At 47.4% G+C, this 20,778-nt stretch overlaps 1 protein-coding gene across 1 annotated transcript; it reads right to left on the bottom strand.

The window, feature by feature from the left end:
- Window positions 1–2,114: 2,114 nt before the first annotated feature.
- NPHS1 (NPHS1 adhesion molecule, nephrin) lies at window positions 2,115–20,323 on the bottom strand. The gene is made up of 29 exons (XM_019624806.1): window positions 20,173–20,323; window positions 19,848–20,063; window positions 19,655–19,777; window positions 19,326–19,454; window positions 18,733–18,814; window positions 18,240–18,343; window positions 17,926–18,053; window positions 17,666–17,837; window positions 17,320–17,477; window positions 16,916–17,060; window positions 16,689–16,813; window positions 15,301–15,487; window positions 14,954–15,083; window positions 14,611–14,783; window positions 14,030–14,170; window positions 13,808–13,948; window positions 13,163–13,284; window positions 12,071–12,242; window positions 11,816–11,972; window positions 11,569–11,720; window positions 9,670–9,781; window positions 9,401–9,582; window positions 7,753–7,809; window positions 5,914–6,033; window positions 5,751–5,775; window positions 5,567–5,642; window positions 5,313–5,406; window positions 5,106–5,221; window positions 2,115–3,120 (listed from the first exon to the last, which is right to left on the bottom strand). Exons 1-29 carry the CDS (start codon window positions 20,228–20,230, stop codon window positions 2,989–2,991), a joined length of 3,729 nt encoding a protein of 1,242 aa, XP_019480351.1. The 5' UTR covers window positions 20,231–20,323; the 3' UTR covers window positions 2,115–2,988.
- Between the last annotated feature and the right edge of the window lie 455 nt (window positions 20,324–20,778).

The following is a 20,778-nucleotide window of genomic DNA, read 5'->3' on the forward strand; positions in this document are numbered from 1 at the left end:
CATATTATTTTTTCTCAGCTGTTTGAGAGTAAATTGAAGACACAATACCCTTTTACCCTAAATGTATTAGTGCACATTTCCTAAGAACAAGGTATTCTCTTACACAACCACAGTACAATAAAATTGACATTGATACACTATTATTATTTAATCTACAATCCTTATTCAGTTTTGCCAATTGTCCCCATAATGCCCTTTATGGAAATTATGTGTTGCCCTCAGTTGTCATGTCTCTTTAGTCTCCTTTAATCTGAAATAATTCTTCAGTCTTCTTTTGTGTTGCATGACCTTGACATATATGAAGATTACAAGCCAGTTATTTTTTAGGATATCCCTCAATTTTAAGATAACTTCTTCATGATTAGACTTAGGTTATGCACTCTAGCCAGGAATATCATTAACATACTGTTGTATCATCAATATTTCATATCATAAGGCCTATGATGTCAATTTGTTCTATGCTTGGTAATTTTAATTTTGATCATTTGGTTAAGGTGACATCTGTCAGGTTTCCCCCATCATTTTTCTCTTAGTAACTAATAAAATAACTGCATTTTTTTAGTTCTACTAGTTTGAATGAGTTTCTGCCCCTTGCAAATTATTTATTATTATATTACTTAACTAAAAACTCTATTCAAACTGGCTTAAGAAATAGGGTAATTTATGGTTGCAACTAACTTAAGACACTATTCTAGTTGACTTAAGGGGGAGAGGAATTTATAGTCCAAGAGTAGCTCTGACTTTAGGTTCAGCTAGATCCATGGTCTTGGTGTAATCAGGAACTTGTCTCATTCAACATCATCTATATAAATTAAGAGGAGCTGGATTCTGGGAAGACAGAAGCCATAGGTATCTGCTATATTGATTCAGAAAATGACAAAGAGGAAGTAGGACGTACATGCTGAGACCCAGCCACAGCCTGAGGTTCCTTTGGACAGTCTTACCCAAATGGTTTATGTGATGTGGAGTAACCCAGGACCTGGATTATCAGCATTTTTTGTTCCCTGGCCAAAATGATTGGTTCAGAGGTGGGTGTAAGACCCAAGCTGGGCTGATGAAAGACAGCCCAGGATTTTCCAGAACCATTGATAAAAGAGGCACTCTGGCTACTGAGCTTGTGGAATGCCAGCCTAGAACTGTAAATCTTTGTCTACAAAATGAAGAGTCTACCTGAGAATGAAGTCAACACAGAGAAAAACAGAGCCAAGAGATACACAGAGATAGACTCTTCATGGCTTTGTTTCAATATTGGATCCTGCAGTGCTTGAAGTCAACATGCCTCTGGGATTGCCAGCTAGAAGAGCCAATAAATTCACCTTTCCTGCTTAGCTAATGTGGAAACAAAATTATGTAGGTTTCTTCTTAGAAAAGGAAAAATGCACAATTAGAAAAATTCTACTCTTAGGAATGAAATAATTTTTTAATTAAAGGGAAATCATTTGAACTTTACTGTATTCATGTATTCAAGTGCTATGGTGTAAAAACTTACTTTAGGTCTTTAGTGATAAAACATAATATATGGACAAGCATTTGAACTAAACAGTTTTGATAATATTATTAATAAAGTAGAAATGGAGACATAAAGAAAGATTATACCTAACTATACTCTGTTCTCTGTGGAAATAGATATCTCAGTTATCTTTTCCTGCTATTCAGTGTAAAGAATAAGAATTCTCTTGCTGGGCTGCTTTGTTATGAAGGCTGTTTTTTGGTTTGTTTGTTTTTTAAGATTTTATTGGGGAATTGGGGGAGGGGAACAGCGCTGGGGAACAGGGGGAAGGGGAATGGACAAGTTATTGTCCTTTTGTTCTTCAGTCTAGTTGTGGAGTACGTCGCTTCACTGGCCCATGTTGGTATTATCACTGCGCTCTTCCCAGGGTGAAGCAAATCGTCGCCGGCCTCTGGATGGCCGCTCATAGCGGCTCTTGGCAGCTCACACCGGCTGCCGACTGCTCACGCCAGCTGCCAGACACTCACAGTAGCTTTACGGCAGCCCACTGCAGCCTCACTGCAGCCTACACCATTGCCAGAGACTCACAGCAGCCCAGCTCCAGGTTGAGCTGTTGTTCACCATCTTAGCTGTAGAGGGCAGTGTCACTGGCCCTAATGTGGGATCAGAACCTGGGTCCTGCTGCTCAGAGCTGGCGTCCCAACCCAGCTCTTAACCAACGCACCACTCGACTGGCCCTGGAGGCTGTTTTTAAAGTCACCTTTGTTGAGGTGTAATTCATGTATCATAAAATGAACTCATCTTAAGTGTACAGTTCAGTGATCTTTGACAAATCTATACACTGATGTAACCACCACCAAAATTATAATACAGAACATTTCCATCACCCACCCCCCAAGATTTCCCCATGCCCTTTTGCAGTCAATTCCCTTCTCGTGGCCCTGTCTGTCACCAGTTAATTTTGTCTACTTAAGAATTTCTATCAGTGAAATCATAAAGTTTGTATTCTTTTGTGTTTAGCTTGCCTTGATAGTCTATTTTATTTTCTATAGAGTCTATTTATGTTTACATCTGTGTCATAGTTTATACATCATGTTTTAGAAACCGTGAAAAATAGTAAAACAAGTAGGACATAATAAAAATTCAAAAATTTCACTTATTATTAGCTATTTCAGATGTAGTTAAACTCAAAATGAACTGAGCTTTTAATATGTCTTTTCCCACTTCTGAAAATTTTACTTTAAAAAGCATAAAAAATCTTCAGAATAACTTTTCATTATTGAGATGTCTTTTGCAATTCACTGTGTCCCTTTGAAGAAGTTTAGTTTTTAAAGCTAACCTCAGGAGGTGCCTTGTTTATACTTTAATATTAGCTTGAATCATCTTTTGTCATTTATACACACTCCTTCACGCCCTCTCCTGAAAAAGCCCTATTTGTGTCTTATGGAGCACACTTATCAAGCTCAGCCCAGGCTGAAATGAAAAGGACTACTGGAATATTATGTCCTGCAGTGTACAAAAAGGTGTTGAGAAACCTCTCACACCAGATGTCCCCTCAGCTCAAAGGGTAGAGAATCAGGTTCCGCAGGGCCCAAATCTCCTGCCACTTGATCATAGATTCCTCTTGAATCCTCATACTTGTCCTCAGGCCAGCGGAGGTCATAGGGGCCCTGACAAGCAAAGATGTAGTTAGAACAATAGAGAGATGCCCTGTGGGTCATCATTGAAGCTCTGGAGGATACACATATCTCAACTTCCCAGAAAAAAAAGTTATACCTTATAATCATGGAAAAATTCCAACATATACAAAAAAGAGAGTGATTATAACGAACTCTTCTCCTGCACTCCCATAGACCCATCACCTAGCTTCAATATCAACATTTGGCCAATCTTGATTTATCTATATCTCTATATTCTCATCCCTTACCCCCACTAACTGGATTATTTTAAAATAAGTCCAAGATATCTCATGATTTCCAGACAGACAAATAATTTACATGTCAGAAATATGAAACTTTTAAAAACCCACTATATCAGCTATGGGAATTTTGGAATACGAGTCATGATTCTGTTAGTCCTATGAATTTCTAAAACATTTATTCATCAAAAGAAAAAATTAAAAAGACCATGTAGGGTAGTGTTTACTAGAGATGTGCTTTGTTCTAAGATTAGGAGAAAATGGTTGTTGCAGCTCAGCAAACTTTAGAGCAGATTTGCCCATGGGCCACATATGGCCTGCTGCCTATTTTTGTACTGTCCAAGAGCTAAGAACAGTTTTACATTTTTTAATTGCTGGGAAACATATCCAAAAAAGAATAATATTTATGATATATGAAATTCAAATTTCAGTGTCCAAAAAAAAGTTTTATTGGAACTTAGCCACACTTGCTTTTCTCTGTATTGTCTATGGCTGCTTTTACACGACAACAGCAGAGCTGAGTAGTTTTGAGGACAATATGTCCTGCAAAGCTCAAAATGTTTATTTTCTAGTCCCTTACAGAAAAAGCATGCAGCCTGCACCTGTGCTTTAGAGGGCACATTTGTTTCAGCACCGTGGACAGCATTTTAGGCTACTTATTTCTACCCTGGTAGGGAGAACAATGCCCTGTTACAGAGGGAAATCCATGGCTCATAGGTGTCAGCATTAGCCAAGGCCACCCCAAAAGTCAAGAGTTCTACCCCACTTGCCTTACTGTTGGGCAGTCGATGGGGTCAGTTGATGGTCAAAGTGCCTTACTGACGTTTTTGCCTGCCTGGCCACCATGTTCACTTCTCTCTGGGCTCTCTGTCCCACTCCTAGTTTCAGTCCAGTGGATTGAGTGGAGCTGGCCACTGCTATTGATGCCATGGGTGGACCCTGATCCAGGCCTGTCCAGTTAGCATATTCCATGCCCTGCCTCGGTGGTTCAGTGATTAAAAAGCGACCCAAGCTAGACCAATAAGTGTCAGCAACGGGGCTTTGGTGCTTTTGGAAGGGGCATTCTCTTTCTTTGAAGCTTTCTAATCTAATAGGATACAAACCTGGATTTTCTGGGGACATCCTTAGGGAGTAAATTCTGGGTCCAACTGAGTAGGTTTGAAGACAATTCTATGCCTTGACTTTTCAATTGACTGGGCCAAAACATTATTTTTCTATATTTCTCTGATTCGCCAGTGTAGTGGAGATGGCTAACTATCCCACAAAATGCATACTTTCTTTCTCCCACAGTAATAGAACTATAATGAGGCATATAGCTGCCAAGATAGGCTACATTTCTCAGGCTCTTTTGCAATTAGATGTGGCCATGTGACAATGTTCTCAGCAGGGGAATGAGTAGAGTGTACAATTTCTGGGCCCAGGCCATAAGGCAGGGTTGTGCTTCCATCACATTCTTTTCCCCTCTCCCACTGGTTGAGACCCCCAGTGAAATGGCCCATCCATACAAACTTGGATGATATGCTAGGGGATGGCACAGGCCCACAATGGAAAGACCTTGTGTAATAAACTCACTTCTGACTGCTATGTGAGAAAGAAATAGACTGTCTTTAAGTCATTAGGTTACGGCCAGGCCTGTTTGTTATTAATCAGCTAGCTTACCCTGACTTATACAAGCAGGAGGATGTGGAGTTTTGGCACTAGCCAGGAAAGACTTCTGCTGATACAAATTCTCCTTACCATCTGTACTTCATCATAGAGGGGCCCCCAGGCCCCAGACGGGGTGTACAGTCTTTCCACTTCATCATATAGGTGCCCAGGAAAGGCCATATCCTCTTCTTCAAGACCTGTGAAACCTGGAGTGGAAAGAAAGAGTGATCAAAGCACCCAGTTTAGCTGTCAGGAGTATCTATGAGTCGGGGGAGTTCTGATGTGGTCATAACTCACCTCGGGGATAAGACACCTCCTCCAGCATTGGTGGCAGCTGGGGGCTGAAGTCCTTCATAGAGTGATAATATGGCTCTACATCTGTTGTGCTAACCTGTCAACACCCATCCCCCCAAAAAAAAACAGATAAAGCATTTTCCAACCTCTGACTCCCTAATTCCTGGAAAGGGCAATGATTAACCTGAAGCTAATAGCAGAATTTTAGTCACTCTCAGTTCCCTGTCAGAGGGGCTGTCAGGAGCACCCCCACTCACCGTGGAGCTTCGAGTGTCCCGGTCTCCAGACCACTGGCTCTCCTCGTATTGATTCCTGATTTGGTCCTCCTCCGACCTTCCAGGATGGTGGTATGGAGGGCAGTTGGGTGTTGACTCTCTGAGACCTGTCACCTCCAAACCTCCTCCCTCAGAGCCTTTCTTACAGAAAAATAGCCCCACTTACCCCGCCTCTGTCTTCTCCGAGATGCCTGAGGGAAGTAGGAAAAAAGGGGTCAGTGACACCCCCCTCAAGCCCACCTGGCCCCGGGAAACCTTCAATATGCCGCAACCCCAGAGTTTGCCATCATCCTTGGGCCTCCATCCCAGCAGGGCAAGTGTCTCCTCACCCTCAGCAAGACGTTTCAGTCTCCTCTGCCAAAGGAATGCCCCAACACAGGCGGCATTAGAAAGCAGCAGAAGACCCCCAACAGCAAGCAGCACAGGGAGCAGGAGCAGCTCTGAGGAGCCTGAGGGCAGAAAGTACCACCCTCAGTGAGTCCACAACTGGCTCTAGGCCTGGAGCAGAGTTCTCTGAGAAAGCCCGTCCCTGACCAAGTAAAGCCCCTTCTCCAAGTTCAAGGAAGCAGATGGACAGGGGCTTCCAATTCTTGCCACCCCAGGTCTGGTGGCTCCTTTCTCAAGTCAAGCCACTAGCAGAGGGTCCTGGCTTGGCAAGAGCCCCGTATAGAGACTCAGGCAGCAGCTTCAGCTCCTTAGCTGGACACTCAAGACCTTCTGTGATCTGGCCCCTTCCAATGTCTCCAGCCTTGCCCACCAACCATAGACCCTAGTATTGGACCCTCCAGCCACACAAACTATCCATGCTGTTTCCAGAATCACTGAGGCAAGCGCACACCCCTAAGCCTTGGAATAGTCCAGTGTCTGTCCTTAAGTGTCTTTTCTTAACTCCCATTCATCCTTCTAACTCCATCTCAAATGACTTCCTCTTTGTACAAACTTGCATCCCAGACAATATCAGACTCTTCTGCCATATCCCGGAGGACAAGACTAAGTCCCTCTGAGTACACATCTGCTCAGCATCCATTCCCCATCTTCTGCTAACAGCACTCATTTTCCTTTGAGGAAATAGCCACTCCCCTGCTCTCAGTCTGTATGGCTCTGCGGGACTCCATGGAGGTAACACGGCTCAGCCTGACCAATAACAGCACCCATCTCTTTCCCCAGTGATTGGTTCAGGGACCAGCATTTGACCCAAGGTAGATTTTTGCCAGAACATTTTGGACACACCTCCACAGGCTGCTAAGAAGTGGAACGAAAGCTGGAGGTGTATGTGAAACGTCTTTATACCCTTGATGAAAGAACCTGAGAAGGAAGCCATCAGAGATGAAGGCAAAGTTGAGAGAGAGTAAGAATTAGATCCTTGGTGAATTTTGTGAGCACCTGAATCTAGCCAGGCTTGGAGTTTTTAATTTTGTGAGCCAAGCAATTCCTTTTATTGCCAATAACAGCTGAATTTCTGTCATTTGCAACCTCCTTCTCAGGTTCTGTAAGGGATTGTTTGCAAAATGGTGCTACTTTTCTTCCTGTATTCATACTCTTGAGTAGTCTCTTCTACACTGACTCTGAGTTGAGCCACGTCACTTGCTTCAGCCACTGAGACAATAGCAAATGTGACATACTCAGATGCTTAAAGGTGTTTGTAAGTTGGAGCTTGCCTTCTCTTGCTGCTATTGGGCCTACCATAACCACCTCCATGTGAACGAGACAAGGAGAGACATGTGGTCCAGCTATCTCTGTTGTCCCAACCAATAGCCAGATTGTCAGATATGTGAAGAGGAGGCCATCCTGGACCAACCAGTCCCAGCTGAGCTGCCAGCTGACAGTGGCCTAGACCAGAACTGTTCAGCCACTTATAAAATCATGAGAAATAATGTTAATTGTTATAAGTGCCCATGTTTAGGGCGGCTTGTTATGCAGCAAATGCCAACGATACAGGCTCTGCACGGGCATGAAATCAGCTAATTCTTTCAGAATTAAACTGAATTAGGGAGAGAGAAAATTTATCACATCCAGGCGAGAGGAAGAACTAAGGAAATAGGTGAGGGCCTACAGCCACAGAGCAAAATCTTAAGGGGCTGTGTCCATAAGGCAGAGGGAGCAGGGTTAGAGATCAGAAAGTTCTGTTCTCAGGGGAGAGAGAGTTTTACAAGAGATTGAAGACTTGCCTTCAGGCTGCTCTGTGGGCAGCTGGTAGTCGGGTTCTCCAGTAGGCTGATCTAGACCTGGGTTTGGATAAAAAGTTTGGGAATTAACATCAAGAATCTGGTATAAGCCTTAAATATTTCTCAGTCTCCTATTAAACTTTTCATCCCATTGTGAGACTCATGGGAATTGGTTTATGACTTCCCACTTCTTAGGAACATTTCAAAAAGAGTTGGAAATTGCTTATAAAAATGGCAATGCTATTAATAGCCATTCTAATGCCTATAATAATAATAATTATTATTATTATTATTATTATTATTATTAATTATTTATGAACGCTTTATGGTGTTCAAGTTCCTTTTAACCTGAATTGTCATTTTTTCAGGTAAACCAAAAAGGACACTGGGCTCTCAAGCTCTGTTAATAGAGGTATAAGTTCCAGAGCAAGGGAGGTGAATGTAGTACTTTCTGCTTTAGTACTTAAAGGGAAGACTGGAGTGTGGGGGAAGGGAGAAGGGAAGATTATAGAGATGGAAAAGGATCCTTACTTTCCTGGGGTAAAAGGCTGCTCTGTCAGAAAAGACAAGACAGAAAGAGGGTGCATTCTTGGAGCAAAATGAACAAAAGGTGAGCAGGGCGCATTTTCTAAAAATTAGCCTTTACATAGCACTTACGTTGTATAGGGCCCTTTTCTAAACACTTTAGATATATTAAATCATTTCATGCTCACAATTGTCTGAGATAGACCTTACGTTCAGAAACTAAGGCACACCTTATTTTTAAAAATTGAGGCTCAAAGAGGTTAAGTAACTTGCTTAAGGTCTCACAAGTCCCTACTTGGCAGAGCAGGAACTAGAACCCAGGTTTGTCTGTGCGATTAACCACTATACCACAGGGCCTGTCAGGGGCAACATGTTCTTATTAGTCATATTCAGAGCATTTGTCCATTGCATCAAAGTTGCTGAATTTATTAACGTAAAGGTGTTCATAATATTTCCTTATTATCCCCTTAAGACAATGTCCCTTCTTTCTTTCCTGATACTGGTTAACTTAGTTTTCTGGGTTTCTTTTTTGTTTTGTTTTGTTTTTGTTTTGATTAACTTTATAAATGTTACTGATCTTTTCAAAGAAGAAGATTTCGGTGTCGTTGATTTTTCTCTATTGTTTTTCTGCTTTGGAGTTCACCAATTTCTGCTCTTACCGTTATTATTTCCTTCCTCCTGTTTACTTGGGTTTAATTTGCTCTTCTTTTTCTAGTTTCTTAAGATGGAAACTTACAGTGTCAATTTGAGGCCTTTCTTTTTAAAAATCTAACATGAACACTTAATGCTATAAATTTCCTGCTAAGCACTGCTTTAGCTGCACCCCACAATTTTTATATGTTTTCATGTTCATTCAATTCAAATTCTTCTAATTTCCCATGTGCCATTAATCGTATTCTGACAGTATAATTTAGTGACTAAAAACTAGTCTCTGGAGTCCATCTGACTGAGTTTCAATCTCATCTCTACCTCCTTCCAGCTGTGTGGACTTCGACAATTTCCTTAACCTCTCTGGGCCTCAGTCTCTTCATTTGTAAAAGGTGAATAATAGTACTGACTTCACTATACCACACTTTAAGCCCTCTCTCAGGAACTCTGCAACCCGCCCAGGACTGTCCCTTCCCACCTGGGGTGGTGAAAGAGATCTGGGATCCCTTGTCAGCTAGTCCGCTGTCCCCCAGGGCATTGCTGGCCAGTAGCCAGACCCTGTATCGAGTAGAAGGCTGCAGCCCAGTCAGTGTGAAGGTGGTGGCCTGGGACGGTAGGACATCGATGTAGAGGAACCCTGGGGTCCCCAGAGCTTCATACCTGCATGAGAGAGAGGGCAGTCATTCAGGGAGGGGGTGTCCCCAGCCCTGTTGGCTACCACCCCTTCTTGCCTTAACAGGGACACACCTGATTTGGAACTTTTGTGGCAAGCCCCCATCAAATCCAGGCTTCCACTCCAGCCCCACTGAATATGGGGTCACGCTCATGACCTTTAATCCTGATGGAGGATCAGGGCGGCCTTTAAGGAAAAGGATGGGGAAAGCAGTCAGAGGATACAAAAGGATTCTGGAAGATTCCTTTCAGATTTTTCCTAAGAATGATTTTAAATATACAGTCAATTCTCATTATTCGTGGTGGTTATGTTCTATAAAGTCATTGTGAACACCAAATTAGCAAATACCAAAACATTGCTTCTTAGGGGAAATGCAGGGTTAGGTTCCTACAAGCCTGCGGTCACAGCACTTTTATCAAACAATCGCTACTTGATCTTGTTTTATGTGTGTTTCTATCTAAAGACGCCTTATTTAATATATCCTGTTGACTCACTAACATTGAACTCATAGTCAGCAGTACTATAACTCATGCCTGAATGAAGCTTTTCCAACAGAAGGATTTTCTCCATAAGGCACAGCACAGCCTTCTTGCACTTAGGAACACCCGGACAACACTTCAGCTCTATGCTTAGGGGTCATTTTAAATAGCAAAGCCACTAAAAAAAAAACACACACACACAAAAAATGTGGCACTGAACAGACCTCGAAAAGGACATGCATTTACGTATGAGAGCTAAAACAAGAAGACAGAATGTGGCTTTGTTCTACCCCTGGTGACTCAGATTTTTCACCCATTCTGTACATGTCCCTGAATGACTGCAAAAGCAATTGAATATTGATTTGGGGGTTACAAATAAATTTTAGCAAGTAGACAAATTTGCAAATAAAGAGTCCACAAATAGGGGCCAGCCGAGTGGCTCAGTTAGCTAAGAGTGCGAGCTCTGAGCAACAGGGTCGCTGGTTCAATTCCCACATGGGCCAGTGAGCTGCGCCTGAGCTGAGCTGTCTCTGAGCTGCCAACAGGTGGCAGGATGGCTCAGCTGATGAGAGCACGTGCTCCTAACAATAAGGTGGCCGGTTCGACTCCCGCATAGGACGGTGGGCTACACCCACCCGTAACTAAGATTGAACACGGCACCTTGAGCTGAGCGGCCGAATGGTGACTGGACTTGGGAGCTGAGCTAGCTGCACCCTCCACAACTAAGATTGAAGGACAACAACTTGGCTGTTCCCCTTCCCCAATTCCCCAACACTGTTCCCCTTCTCCAATTCACCAATAAAATCTTAAAAAAAAAAGAGTCCACAAATAATAAGGATCGACTGTGCAACATATATGTTCCTTGTAATGGAATTTTTTGTGCTTATCTTACATCCATTCCCCTCATTCTTTCTTGTTACCAAACCTTGAATGTCCTTTGAAGAAAAACTCTCCCACACTCTCAGGCCACATGTTTCTGATGAAAGTGACTCTACTCCTTATAGGATGGACATGTGACCCAGCCTGGACAACCAGAGTGTCACCTCCCCCTGACTACATAATTGGTTCAGGGCTAAGAGCCAGTGAATTTTAATTCTAGTACTTTTATACCACTGTTAGAAAGAGCAAAAATTCTCTTTCCTCTAGGAAATCTAACAATCCACTATGAGGAGCCTTAGAATAAAGCCAACACAGAGAAAAGCAGACCTGCTAGACGGAGAGTTCTTGATGACAGCTGAACTAGATCCAGTGACTCCTGAAAATCTACTTTTGAGTAACTTGGGCCAATAAGTCCCCCCTCCTTTTTTTTCTTTGTTGTGGGTTCCCCTGCAGACCCAGTCTCCATTAGGATTTTCAGGTCAGGCAAAAACTCCATTCTTATTTATAAACACTTCTCAGGTTTCAGGAAGACTGCCTGTCTGGGGACAACTGCAGACTTGAGGACTGACCCAGGGAGCACCCTCCCAACACCCTCACAGTCTCCTCCCACCATACTGATGCTGACGAGTTGAATGTTGGTGTGGTCCGAGCCAAGGGGGTTGGTGGCTGTGCATGTGAAGAGGGCATAATCCTGGGCTGCAGAAACATTGGCAATCGTCAAGAGACTGCTGTGGACTCCACCCTGGTGGTATGTGTGCTCCGTGTACCTGGAGAGGAGGTATGGCATGAATTCAGGGAGGGTGACTAGGGATGGGGGACCAGAGTTGGTGCTGGGGTGCTACTTGGTTGGGCCTGGGCTCACCTAGGATCCTGGAGATCCAGAGGGACCCCGTTTTTAGACCACGTGAAGATGATGTTGGGGACACCTCGGGCACGACAATGAAGAGTGGCAGAACTGGTGCTGTCTCCAGCTGCAGCCACCTTACTTAGGGGAGTGGGATGTTCCACCTTGGGGGCAACTAGAAGGGGTTGGGGGTCAACATGAGGCACATGGGAGAACATTAGAGTTGTGGATTTAGTGGCAGGCCTTGAAGTCAGGGGTTTGGTTATAACTCACATCTGACGACAAGACGGACCAACCCTCGGGCTGGAGGTGCCACCCCATTGTCCACGATGCACTGGTAAGCACCAGCCTGAGCCAGGTTGGCATTGTGAATCCGCAGTCGCCCTGTGGATCCCTTTGACATCTTCTCCATGTCATCTAGGCTCTGGTCTTCCTCCTCTTCTCCCTGGAGGCCCAAGGCTCAGGGAGATGGCCCCCCAGTCTTGCCCCAGCTCAATTACTCCTCAAACTGGGTGCCTTCTGTAGCCCATTCTCCCAGCCACCATCACCCTTTACAGAGCTAGCAAAGGGAAAATTCCCCCTGTTATCCATTCATCCATCCATGCATTTATCCAACCATTCATGTGTGGAGCCATTTATTCACCTATCTGTTCATCTATTTAACCATCCACCTATCCATTGATTCATCCACTTATCCATCCATCAGTCTATCTCTCCTTCCATACATTCATCCATTCACCCATTTATTCATCCAAACTTTGTCTTCCTTCTCTCTATCCAACTACTCACCCTTGTATCTCTCCACCCATCTACCCCATGTATTCATTCATACATGCACACACTTATAAGCACAGGCATCATTGATTTATCCAGCTATCTATTTATCCATCTCTCCATCTCTCCATCTCTCCATCCATCCATCCATTCACCCATCCATCCATTCATCATATTTCAACAGGCATCTTTACACTGATTGTATATCTATCCATCCATCTATTTTCTAATCTAATCTATTTATTTATACTCATTTCTCTCATTTAATCATCTAGTCACTCATCTATTTATCCATTTATCCATTCATTCACTTGTTCCTTTATCCATCAGCAATTCCATTCACTCATCCATCCATCCACCCATTTACTTATCATTCCATATACCCATCCACCTGCCTACTCCTCACCTGGTTATCTATCCACTCATCCATTCATTTATCTGCCATTCAACAGTTAATTCTTGGAGCATGTTCTATTAAGTATATATAGTTATACAGAGTCATATAGATGTGACCCCTCCTCCCAAGGAACTCACAGTCAAGAAACCACATCTCCCAGCCCCATCTCCGTTTACCAAAGGTTGGATCCTCACCAGTCTCTCCCAGCTGAACATCTCCGGAAGGATGGGATTGGCATCAACAGTGCAGACTATGTCCACAGACCCTCCAATATTCACCTCAGTGGGATCCTGGAGAGCTCGGATGATGGGAGCATCTGGAGGAGGCAGGGGCTTGGGGAAGGCATTTGGGCCCAGATAGGGCATGGTGGGAGAGGGTCTCAGGTGGGAAAGGTATCTCAGAGGTGTCCAGGAAAGTTATGAGTGTGACATATGAGTGTACCCTTTTATGTGGAGCACTTGGAGTAGTATTCAAGGTTAGTGAGGTTGTCCCCCACCCTCTACTGTGCCTCTGTAGTGACAAGAGTAAGTCCAGTGGATTTACAGAATTGTGTGGAGGTGGGGCTTCCACAGTGGGTTTGATGGGGGGTAATTCCCATTTCAGTGGGTCCCCTGTCTGGGCAGATTCCACTTAGGATCTCTCTAGTAGGCAGTGTAGCCAAAGTGGGTGTCGTTCAAACACAGTTGGGGCTCCCAGAGTGAGATGACTATCCCTGAGTGGGAGGAGCTTCCACAACAAAGAGACTCCACAATGGGCAAGGTTCCCTGGGTGGGTGTGGTTTCCATGATGGGTGGGGCAACCAGAACTGCCTAGTTTCCCTAGGGTGATGAGGGGCTCACAGTGTACATCCAGCCGCACTAGAGCTTCAGCGGTGCCCTCTGAGTTCTGGCAGTGCAGCTGATAGAGGCCATCATCAGCGCGGGTCACATTCCACAGCTTCAGCGCTCCACCAGACAGGATGCGATGCCTGGGGCCGCCAGCTGAGGAAGGTCAGGGTGAGGGGCCTGCCAGACCCTCGCTTTCTGAAGACCTGCACCCCTCTCCATGCCCATTCTGTGCACCTGGGCTGAGGCGGTAGCCCCGGAAGGTCCAGTTGAAGGCCTCCGGGGCCGGGTTAGCAGACACCGACACGGGCAGCAGTGCTTCACCCTGCTCCACCGCAGTCACCACAAGCACCTGCTCCCCCAGGAACTCTGGAGGGTCTGCGGAGGGGTCCCCGCCAGGAGTCAAGATTGTTGTTAAGGTTGGGGTCCGGGATGGATTTGAGATCAGGTACAGGTATAAAGGGTTAGAGTCGGGGTTGTGACTGGATTTGAGGTTGTGGACCAAGTAACAATTAAGTTCAGAACTGAGTTTGGGGGTTAGGTTCAGGATAGAGGTTAGGATCCAATTTAGAAAAAGGGTAGAGTCAGGTTTAAGGATGAAGAGGGTTTAGGATGGGGGTCATGGTCAGAGGTTGCCATAGAGGACAAAGGCAAGATGGGGTTTGGGCAGGATAGGGGTTGGTGGAAGGTCAGGGTCAAGATAAAGGTCAGGAAAGTTTTAAGGTTTAGGATGGAAGTAAAGGACAGTGTCAAGGTGAAGAATCAAGTGGTATAGGGTCAGGAGGAAATCAAGAGGGGTTCCAAGCTGGTGCACGTACACAGCACGTTGAGGCGGTAGAAGGCGCTCACGGTTTCCTGCAGCTCAGTGCTGTGGGCGCGGCAGGTCACGCGGTGGCCGTGGTCGCGGGATGACATTCTCAGAAGGACGCTCCGGGCAGCGGCAGAGCCTTTGAATGGGGCATTCCGGGGCAGTGCGGCCATGTCTTCCAGCCTGTAGACGCGGCAGGGGATGGGTGGATCAGGTCAGGGCTAGAGAGAGTGGGAGTCGAGCTAGAGGTGGGCTGGGTACTGGGCAGGACAACAGGTAGGGCAGGCGCAGGACTCGGAAGGTAAGGGAGGGTGGCCAGAACCAGGGAGGGACGCGGCCACTCGCACTCTCACCTCTCTCCCTCCTTGTCCCAGGACAAGTTAACTGGAGGGTTGCTGCTAATGCTGACGCACGTCAAGTTTAAGGCATCCCCGGGGCGCAGCGCTGATGCGTTGGCCAGGATCGTCACATTAGTTGGGGGAACTTGGAGAACAGGTCGGAGGAGCGAGGCGCAGAGGTCAAGAGGAGCCCGGCCTACTTCCGCCCCTCCTTAACCCGAGTCCCGGCCCAACTCCGCTTCCCTTAACCGGTCCTGAGCGAGTCCTGGCTCTGTGGCATCCACTGTTTCCCCAGCCGGCTCTGTCTCAGTTCCCCGCCGCCGCCAAGCCCTCCCACCCAACCCGGTCGTGCGTGCCCTCACACTGCACCACAAGTCTCGTGGACGCGCTGAGCTGGCCCGCCTTGCATGTGAACTTGGCCTGGTTGTCAGACGGACCCGTGACCAGCACCAGCTCACGGGAGAAGGTGCTCCCCGACTTCTCCACACTTCCCAGCTGCACCCGCCGCGGCTCCTGCGGTGGCCGTGGTTCGGTCACTGTGCGCGAGTCCTAAAGGCAGAGACTGACTGGAGGACAGCAAGGTAGCCCTGCCACCTCGCCCACCCAGGTCAGACGCCCCCATTGGGTTAGCTGCCAACCTGACCTTTGTGTGATGAGGGAAAGGCTCTCTCTTCTACAGGTACCGGGCTAGGGCAGAGGAATAGGGTCTGGAATTGATCACCCCCAACCCAGAATCTCTTTCGCCTAACCTGGACCCTCTGAGCCACGCAGTTTTGCTGTCTGATCCCGCCTCCCGTCCCTCGCCTCACCTCAACCCCGCCCCTTTTGCTCTCCGGGAGGCCTGCAATTGTTCCTGCCCCATTCCTCAAAATCCATTCCAGCTACATTTACCAAAGACCATACTCCAGGAAATTCCCTTAGAATTTCCAAGCCTTTCCCAGAATGCCATCATTTTTTTTCATCCTTAGTTCTTTTTCTTGAAATTCCCACTTTCCCCAAAGATTTCCTTCGATCACTCCTTTAATTCCATTGTCTTTCCACAGATTTCTGAACCCCTCCCCAATATTCTGTTATTATCCTCGTTTTTTACTAGAATCCTTTGTGTAACCCAGAGTCTTGACATGTCCCCAGAATTCTATCCAATTAAATGGAATTCCATTTCATTCCTATAATTTCTAGTCGTCCCCTCAGAATTTCCTCTTACTCCCTAACTTCCCAGGATCTTCCCAGAATTCTGTCAGAATTTCTTTTAATTTTACCGGAATTTCATTTACTTATCCCCAGATCCCAAGAATTCAACTTAATATTAATTAATGGATTTTCAACATTCTGTGGAATTACGTCTTTCCCCAAATTTTTAGCCTTTGCTCATCATTGTCTTTGTTCCTGGAATTCTTAGTCTTTCTCTAAAATCCCTGCCATTTCACCTGAATTCTGAGATTTCACCAGAATTTTCTTTAATTTTAGCAAAATTAATTGCCTTTTCTTTAGAATTCCCAATCCTGCTCTAGAATTCCTCCTTTTAAGCTAGAATTCTCACTGAGTTCCCAGAACTCTCAGAATTTTCCTAGGATTCATTTAATTATTATGGCATTTGTGTCTTTTCCAGTTCCTTGCCAAAACTCAAAATCTCCACTAATTTTCAAGAAATTCAGGTTTTTCCAAGCTTTCTCAAGACTTTGGAAGAAAAACAGGGCTTCATCCTTCCCCCCCATTCCTGGCCACCCCACAGCCCTTGCTTGGCACCCACCTTGTACCAGGTGAGGGAGGGGTCTGGGTTGCCTCCAATGGCCAAACACACCAGCCTCACTCGGGTCCCAGCCCGGAGGCGCTGTCCTTCTGGGGGCCCCTCAATCCACAGCTTCTGGGCTGGATCTATGGGGAGAGCCAGAAAGAGTGGCTTTTCTCTTTGGGCAGGGGCCTGAGGGTGGGGTCTCTAAAGCAAGGAGCACCCCTGGAATGAAGGTAGGGGCTCACATTTCACGTTCAGGGTGAGTGACTTTTTAAAGGTTTCCTTGGTGAAGGCCTCACTAAAGGCCTCACAGGTGAGGGTCAGGCCATTGTCCTCCCGTCGCACCAGGAACGTCAGGTTGGACATGGAGATGTGTCCACCATGAAGGCCCTGGCAGGAAAGAGCTTCAGACTGGAGACGAAGGCACCCTCATCCATGATACCAGAGACCTGAGTCCACCCCAGATCCCAACAGGGACACATGAAACATCTCCACCCCCTCCTCTGTCAGACCCAGGAAACCTGGGCCCCAGGTCATGCTCCCCAAGGACCAAAGTGTCCAGGCTGCCAGACACCTCTTCTCTGAGATCCAAGTGTCAGGCCCTCAACTCTTTCCTCCCTCAGACCCAAGAACCTGGCCCCCGCCTCACATCTATGACTGTCTCCTCTGTGGGCAGCAGTTGCCGCAAGCCCAACCACCATCGCAGCAGGACCCGTGGGCGACTGGACTTGGTGATGCACGAGAGAGTCACGTTCTTGTTCTCAGACTGGAAAGCAGATCCCAGGATGGTAATGGCACTGGGGGGAACTACAGGGATGATGGGCAGAGGAGAGACATGAAGCTGGGCTGGATGCCTCACAGACCAGCCCAGACAGACAGGGATCTGGGGACAGATGATGAGGTCTTTGGCATCAGACAAGCATGATTTAGGGGCACAAACAAATGGTTCTCTGGGGCACAAACTGCCAGCTCGGCAGCTGCACACCAGGACTCACAGGTGACTTGCAGAGTGACCCCACGTTCCTGGGTCCCTTTAGATACACTGTTGTGGGCCTCACAGCTGAGCCTCGCCCCATGGTCTTCCGGCCGCACGATCATCACTAGCGTACTGCGGGCAACCGCCTGAGCATGCTCTGTGCCCCACACTGTGGACAAGGGCTGGCCATTCTGGAGACAAGGATAGGCCTAGGCCAGCTCAGGGCCAGCTCCTGGCCCCCGCCCTCCTCCCCACCCCCCTACCTGCCTCTGCCCTCACCTTTAGCCACTGCAGTGTGGCTAGCGGATTCCCTCCATGGGCCGTGCACAAGAGCTCCAAGCTCTGCCCTGCCCGCACATGTCCCTCCTCCAGGCCTGGCCACTCAATCACAGGGGATCCTGGGGGGACTGGGGAGCAGTTGTCACTCAACGAGCCTGGGAAACCCATCCATCCTTTCCAGGCTCCACAATCTGCTTCTGAACCCCCATGTTTCTTTTTGAGAGCCAGAATTTTTATAATCCCTATGCTCCCCAAGATCCCCAATTCTTGCTCTCTGTTCCCAGTGCCCACAGCTAATCCAGTTCCCCACTTACACAGAACATTCATGGTGATCGAGACCTTGATAGGGGTGTCCAAAGCTGGGCTGGACCCCTCGCAGACCAGTAACTGCCCGTTATCCGAGCTCTGGGGTGTTACCCTGGGTGGGAAGTTAGGGTTCTAGAGTCAGAGCCATCATCTGAAATTTGGGGAATCAAGATGAAAAGGTCCCCACCCCTGCCTGGTATAAGTCTCCATGCTAATTCCCTCTAGGAACTGAAGTTCCATGGAAGAGATTTGGGGGGTCAGCAGTGAGAATTCGGTTCTAAGAGACCCACACATAGCCAAAATCTTGGTGCTTGATACTTGATACTTGATACTCTAGAACTGGGGTTCCCATGAAGAAGTTTTGTAGTATCAGGGTGAAGAACTGGGTCCCAGATGTTCATACTTGACCCAAGTTTCCGTGCTTGAATTCCTAGGGCGTGGGGTTTTTTCATGGAGAAATTTGGAGGTCAGGCTGAGGGTGGGGCATCCCAGCTCCCATACCTGGCTGTGGCCTCTGTGGTGAAGAGTTTCTCCTGGGACCCCTCATTCATGTTAGTAGAGATGTCGGAAATTATTTGTCCACCTGGGGGCAACAAGAGGGCAATCAGGGTGCCAGGTTCCCCCCAAGGTAGATCCTGGAGCATGGCCTGGAAGTCATCAGGATGGGTATACTGCCCCCTCTCTCTGGTTCTGGAGAAAAAGCACTAACTCTGCTCCCTCCACACACACATTCAGTCCTCCCTGAATCCCGGAGTCCTCAGGGATTGGTCCTGAGTCTTTCCCCTCTCTTCCCCTCCTCGCTGGGTGTATCACCCCCACCCCCATTACCTCAGCTTCTCATTTTTGCACCATTGATGACATCCATATCTCTGTCTGGAGCCGCAGCCTCTTCCCTGAGTCCCAGATCAGCAGTCCTGTAATCTCCTTGGTGCCTTTCCTTGGATGCCCCCTCCCATCCACCAAGTCCCACACTGGCCTCAATATCTCCCCAAGCCTGTGTCCCCATCTCAGGAATGTCATATTTTCTGGGACACACTCTCTCCCCACTCCAGTGGTAGGTCACACAATGCCCCCAGCAGTTCACCCACACTCACTCTGGAGGAAGGTGATGTCAGGTGCTGGCTTTGCATCCCCAGACACACAGCTGACCTCGTATTCCTGCCCAGCTACCCACGTGACTGTGCTCCCTGCCTCTGGAGTCAGCTGAAGCACCTTGGGGGGCACTGATGAGAAAGAGTCTGGGGTAAGCCGCCACCACAGAGAAGGATATGAGGATTTGGGCTTTGAATCTCATTGCTCATGAAATGAGTTCTGCACCTTGGATCTGAGGAAGGAGAGGTTGGGGGTTTGGACTCCTGGGCTCTGGGGTAAGAAAGCGCCGGAAGTTCAGACTCATAGGTCCTAGGGGTTCTCTCACCCATACCCAGAACAGAGAGGATCACTCTGGGAGACACAAGCTCAGGGTCTGTCTCTGAGCGGCCGACCTGGCACTCATACTCTGCGTCGTCACTGAGGTCACATGCTTCAATATGCAGGTGGTATTCGCCTGCAGATGGGATCCAAGGTCAGGGCCGTGGTCAGCCTCTGCTGCAGGGTCTCAGGCTTTGATCCCTTACCTCTAGTAGGGTCCCCTTCCAGGTGGTACCGCGGGAAGCCGGGGATCCTAGAATCAGGGCCTAGGAGTAGTCCATCTTTGGCCCATTGCACCGCACTGCCAGGGGCACTGACCCCACACCGCAGCTCAGCAGCAGCCCCCTCCACCACCGTTGTGTTTTGGGGCAGAGCCCAGAAACCTCGTGTGGGAGAGGCAGGGATCTGCAACTGGGCCAGGCCTGGGGACACAGGAAAGTCAGCAGGAGAGGGCAGAGGGTCTGTCGGGAGAATGTCGGTGGGAAATAAGGGCCTCTTAACGCTGGGTCACAAGGCCAGGATTCCACTCACCTGTGGTCAGTAGCCCCATGAGGAGAAGGGGAGCCTGGATGGGGATCCTCGGGGCCATCCTAGGTCCTCCGCCTGTGGCTCCCGAAGCGCCTACTGCCTGCCTCCTGCGTCTGCCTCTGGCTTTCTCTGGGTCCCTCTCCCTGTGTCTCTGTCTCTTGCTTTTCTCTTTGTCTCTCTTTTTCCATCTGTCACCTTCTCTTTCTTTGTTTTTATCTCTTCCCATGAGTCAGTCCCTTCCTCCCTCCCTCCCTCCCTCTCTCCCTCTTTCCCTCCCTCCTTCTCTTTCTCTCTTCCTTTCTATCCCTCTCCCCTTCTGCCTTTCTCTCTCCCTGCTCTAAGTCTCCTCCACTCTCCCTCCTCTTCTCTCTCTCTCTCTCTCTCTCTCTCTCCCTAAGGCTTACGCTGTTTCTCTCTGAGTTTCTATCTCCCTCACCATCAGTCTTTATTTCTCTTTCTTCTCTCCTGCTACCCTCCTCTCTGTTTTCCTCTCACCACTCACAGCCCCTCAGGAAAGACCCGCTGCTCAGATTCCAGCAGGCTCCACCAGCCAAGGAGAGCGATGAAGCCAATGAGGTCAATGGGCAGAGATGTGCCTTGTTCTGGGAC

The sequence above is a fragment of the Hipposideros armiger genome, unplaced genomic scaffold (genome assembly GCF_001890085.2).
Source record: "Hipposideros armiger isolate ML-2016 unplaced genomic scaffold, ASM189008v1 scaffold_609, whole genome shotgun sequence".
Taxonomy (NCBI): Eukaryota; Metazoa; Chordata; class Mammalia; order Chiroptera; family Hipposideridae; genus Hipposideros; species Hipposideros armiger.